At 38.0% G+C, this 5,479-nt stretch overlaps 1 protein-coding gene across 1 annotated transcript; it reads left to right on the top strand.

Annotated features, from left to right (window-relative positions):
* The first annotated feature begins 475 nt into the window (after positions 1 to 475).
* On the top strand, positions 476 to 5,351 carry LOC131346033 (bifunctional protein GlmU-like). Its single transcript, XM_058379340.1, has 4 exons — positions 476 to 553; positions 656 to 708; positions 4,163 to 4,348; positions 4,595 to 5,351. The coding sequence occupies exons 2-4, from the start codon at positions 706 to 708 to the stop codon at positions 4,844 to 4,846; spliced, it is 441 nt and encodes a 146-aa protein (XP_058235323.1). The 5' UTR covers positions 476 to 553; positions 656 to 705; the 3' UTR covers positions 4,847 to 5,351.
* The last annotated feature ends 128 nt before the right edge of the window (positions 5,352 to 5,479 follow it).

The raw sequence follows: 5,479 nt of genomic DNA, 5'->3' as shown, positions 1-5,479 counted from the left end.
GGACCAACACAATATTAAGCAGGTGGTCATAATGTTATGGCTGATTTGGTGTAGATGGAAATTTTCATGGATGGAAAATCTTTTCATCCACTTAATGGAAAAAAAAAGTAAAAACAATGTAAGTTATAATCTTTATTTAATCTTGCGTTTAAAGGGTTAAATGGTTCCATGCCATCAAGTATTATGAATTACAGTATATCTAGTAGTATGTATTGTCATTGACCAGCAGGTGGCCATAGATGACCACTCATTGTTTTTTAGAAAGCACTTACTTTATTATGTTTAAACAGATGCTGTGTTGTAGTTTTACTCATAGTGCATCAGTCTGTCATTCATCATGACACACTAAAGGTCACTTTGCCTGTATCTTTTTGCTGTATTCAAATTTTAATTCAATACAACGAACATGTGAAGCAATTTTAACTGAACACGTTGTTGGTTTAAGGACATTCCACTCTCTGAGCTTTGACCTTTGCTCCTTTTCCACTTGTTACTGATTGAACTCTTCTGTGTCTCCTACAGAACATTTTACCTGAGCAAAACTTCCTACATTGTATGTTGCTCACATTATTCTGTTTGTTGCTTTGTAACCGTCGTCTTTTATATTTTTCCTCGTTCCAGGAACTAAAGAGGAATTATATTTTGAACTGATCAGGTGTTCAGAGTGAAGTACGACAGTAAGGCAGCAGCTTTTCCAGAAGCCTAATGGTAAGCTTATTTATAAACTACCTTGTACCGCTGTGTACTATACATATTAAAAAGAAATGAATTAAAGTTGTTGGCTGGCACAGTGGCACAGCACAAATTATGTGCACTTTTGTATGCACATGTAAGTGTTAGACCTTTATTGTTTACAAAGAAAAATACTTACAGAGGAGACGTTCCATATACACGTCCCATATAGCTGTTATTATAAATGTGTGATTTGTGACGCTGGAGCTCCTGTTATGGAAAATTATAAATCATGTATTCAACAGTTGCATGGTAAAAGTGAGCATGGTTTACCTGAACAGAGAAGTAGTCTGTCCTGCTTCGTCCATGCTGTAGTGTACAGTGTTTAATAAGCAATTTGTCCAAGAAACAAGTTTTTAGTAGAAATGAAAGCAATGTGACAGACATGCACAGAGTATAAAGAGTTATGACAGAATTGGGATAATAAAGAAAGGGGCTAAGTAGTATAATGCTTACCTCATGAAGATGTTCTTCAATCTAAAAGGTGGATTCATGTTTTGCATACTCTGTGTAACATGATAGCCCTGTTAAGTTATATAAACTGTTAACTCAACTTGAACTGATCCATAGCCTTGACTACTTGAATATCTTCAACGTCTTCTTCTTCATTGAATGTCTTCAGTGATCATCTTGAAATGTCTTAGTGTGTTGTTATTATTAAAAATAGACAACACTATTATGCACAAGTGTAAAACAACATATGATTAATGTGCACGTACTTTATTCTGCGTTTTTAATCACAGTGTTTTGGTATAATTAAGGTAAATGCTGTGAGATAATTTGAGGATTTAGGCATGCAGGTTGCACAATGCAAAAATCTTTCTTTAGAAGGAAACCTCAGACACTATGACAACACCTTAGACAACATGTCCTGCTTATGTTTTATCCAAACAATTTTATTTCATCTGAGATACAGTCTGAATTTAAAATGCTCCAGCTGGCTAGTGTCAGGAGACCCAGGCCTTAAAAAAAAGCCCCCACAGAGCCTACAGGTGTCCACTGTGCCCCTTCGAGCCCCATGAAGAGTTCATTGAAACAGAGAGATAGAGACAGACACAGAAAGACGGTGGGTGTGTGTAGCCTATACAGACGGAGAAGCCAGTCCGCAGGAGAAAGAGAATTAGAGGCAGATAAAGACGGGCAAGAGAAAGACACACTGAATGGATGCGCTGACCCATGGAACACAAAACACAAACTGTGCAAAAGCTCTAGTGCATTCACAGCATGCGGTGTGTAATGAGAAAAGGACACACTGCAGAGGCCGTCTCCTGCTGAAAGATACACAGATACACAACCTCACATTTTCTTTAGTGGCTACACAAAACACTGCGTGCGGTTTGTAAAATTCCAGATCCACAGTCGCTCCTGTCCAAGGTTTACTCCTCTCCCAGACACCTGACAATGTGTATCACTACAGCCGTGTCTCATTCATTCATTTGACTCAGTGGGTCAGACGTACAAACGTGAGATGGCACAGCATAAAACATGCTCACAATGCAGCTCATATTTATTTTTTTAACAGATAAGGGTGGTTGTTATTTCTTTAACAGCCACCCTTACTTCCTTGTTTCTATTCCTATTTTTCCAAGCTCCAAGCTTCTTTCTCTAAGGACACAAGAAAAAAATGTGAGGAAACAAGAACAAACATAAAAGAGATGTCCTTGCAATATCCCTCCACTGCTTTCACTTTTTCCCTTTAAGCCATTTTGACTCATTTTTGGAGGTATGCTTAGGATAATTGTCCAAAAACATTTACACATTTCAGCAGTTGAGGTCAGGACCCTCAAGTAGCAGCTTAGTAGTCTTGGGGTCTGAACAATCTTACAACCTACTGATCAGAAGCTTAATTAGCCTCACACTTTTACCTCCATTTACATTTCTGGCACTTGGCAGATGCCCATATCCAACGTGACTTATGCTTTTTTAAGGCTAGCCTTGGTCAGGGGCCAGCAGTGGCAGCTTGGTGGACCTGCGATTCAAACTCACAACCTGATCAGTAGTCCAACACCTTAACCATTAAGCTACCATATCCCCACATTGCTATACTTTACTATACAAATTACTCCATACATAATACTGATCATCAAAGTTCTACACAGAAAACACTCCTCAAAAAGGCAAGATCTTTACTATGTTGATCTTCTGAAAACTTCAGTCTGCAATTTATGCTGGTTATGGACAGGCTATAACAGGTTAAAGAAATGTAGTGCTCTCTTAATAATGGATGTACATTTTTCTTATTTGATGAATCCAACTTTTTCACCATTTCCTCTTTTGTTATCTTGGGGTTCAGTTGAACCTTTCAGACTAAATGTTGTTCGTTCCTGAAAGTTACTTTGTGCCTCTTTCCTAATAAAGTCTGTGTGATCAGAAGATTTTTAGTTTTGCATGCTTGTGGCACTCACAATTGGTTAAAAATGGCTCCTAAGAAGGAACCAGACTCGTGAATATCCACAATTTTTTTCAGTTATTTTCATTAGCTGCTTTGATTTTTTTTTTTCATGGTATCAAGGGCAAAAGGTGCAATCCTAATTAAAGTTCTCCCACTTCTAATTATGGCATTTGTCTCCAAAAGATCTACTTCGAACTGGAATTCTAATGTAGTGTTTTCAAAGCTCTGAAAATTGTCCCTAACTGTTTTTCCTCTGACTTGAACACAGTAATTGGATTTGCCTAAAGAAATGTATATTAACATGAAAGTTATGAAAAACTGAGAGCCTTAGCAGCCTTAAGTATAGTATTAAAAGATATAACTAAACTTAAATATGCATACAATATGTATATATACGAAGATCAAGAAGAACTTTATTGTCATTGTTCAAGCACAACAAAATTTGCCAGCACAACTGTGTTAGCCTCCAACGGTGACACAAGTCAATTCTCACACATTTACAAAAAAATAAGAAATATATCATATCAAATGCAGTATATATATATATATATATATAATGATATACTGTACATCATGAGAAAACATTAGGACTGACTGACCGCTGCATTCATGCTACTGGGTGGTCATTTTACACTCATTTACACCAATGGACAAGTTAGATTTAGCATTCCAATCAGTACTCTGAAGCAGTGAGATAGCAACGCTACGTGCTACACCACCATGTCACCGAAATATCTGAATGTAGAATTATATTTATTTAAAAAACTCTTTTCTTTATCTCTTTATTAGTGTTGGAAAAGAGTTATAAAGGACATTCATGCTCAGATCGCCCTAAGCTCTGGTGCTATTATAAATACTGACTGGATATAGTATGGATCAATGGTGCTTTTTAAAACTTAAAATCTTATAAATTGTCTCTGCTTGTAATCACCACATAACCCTATTTTGTCATAGCCATGTTTTGCTGAGTGTTATCCAGCAGTCATAGAGGCTCTCTCTCTCTCTTTCTCTCCTCACTTTTTGTGTCTTTGTGTGTAGGCCGCAACAAGCTCATCTCTGAGTGTGTTTGCTCTGCGTCTGGGCCCAGGACAGGAGTTACTCTCCTCTCTGCAGGCATTTGTGGAGGAGAAGCAGCTCAAAGCACCGTTCATCATCACATGTGTGGGCAGCGTGACAAAGGCAACACTACGGCTGGCCAACGCAACAGCAGACAACACTAATCAGGTCTATATCAGATATATGGCTAAAATGAAATGTGCACTAGTTTCGGCTAACAACAAATACGGTCGAGATACTGTATAATCTGTGTTTTGCTTCTTTAGTTATGGAGCCTTGAGGTTACTGTAGGACTGTGCATCTCTGAATACTTATAAATATAATATAAAGTAATAAGTATTTATGTATTTTATGACTCAGGGGTTAGTTTGGTGGCCAGTTTACTGATGTGTGTGTGTGTGTGTATGTGTGTAGGTGATTCAGCGACAGGAACGCTTTGAGATTGTGTCTCTGGTAGGCACACTAAACCCCGAAGCTCATTTGCATATCTGCCTGGCTGATAAGGAAGGCCGGACCATCGGCGGTCATGTGCTGGGCGACCTGGAAGTGTTCACTACAGCAGAAGTGATTCTTGGGGAAGCCACTGATCTGAACTTTACCAGAGAGATGGACAGCAGGACCGGTTTTCCTGAGCTGGTCATTCAAAAGCGCCAGGAGCAGACATAACCCATTTTAATGCAATACTGAGAATGATGTGTATACAGTATGTTTAGATATACTGTAATTCTATGTCATGCAAAAATCTTCATTTTATATTTGTACTCTTACATATCAAGCATTAACTGAAGATTTTTAATGATTAAAGTTTGGGAATGGACTCTCAAAAACGATTTCTCAGAAACAAATTGATTGAAATGATGATTAGGCCATCAGGTGAAAGAGTGATTGGACGCCATGAGGCGTTATGAGCAGTTGGTGCACTTCTCAAAAGAGAGAAAGTGCCCAGATGAAACAACACAGCATTACACAATGTAATATTTTATTACTGCAATGCAAAAAAAAAGATGTGGTTGTATAATGAGTTGTGTTCATTCCGAGTTCACCCTCCGGCAAGTCCTAAGCAGAACACAGGTACTTCAATCAGTACAGCTTATAAATCAGCGAGGCTCATTAAATGCATCGGGAATTATAAGCTCTTGATACATGTCTGTTCAACATTTCACAATTATGTAATAAAAGAAACCTGTTGGTAATTTTCCTGCTTAGCGTGCTCAGAGGTAGATCTGCCAAAATGACCTTGAAATCAGCAAGACTCTGAATATATACATGAGCTTCGAAAGAACAGACACTTGTCTTTTC

This window comes from Hemibagrus wyckioides, linkage group LG25 (assembly GCF_019097595.1).
Source record: "Hemibagrus wyckioides isolate EC202008001 linkage group LG25, SWU_Hwy_1.0, whole genome shotgun sequence".
Classification (NCBI taxonomy): domain Eukaryota; kingdom Metazoa; phylum Chordata; class Actinopteri; order Siluriformes; family Bagridae; genus Hemibagrus; species Hemibagrus wyckioides.
This window is presented reverse-complemented; position numbering and strand designations above follow the sequence as displayed.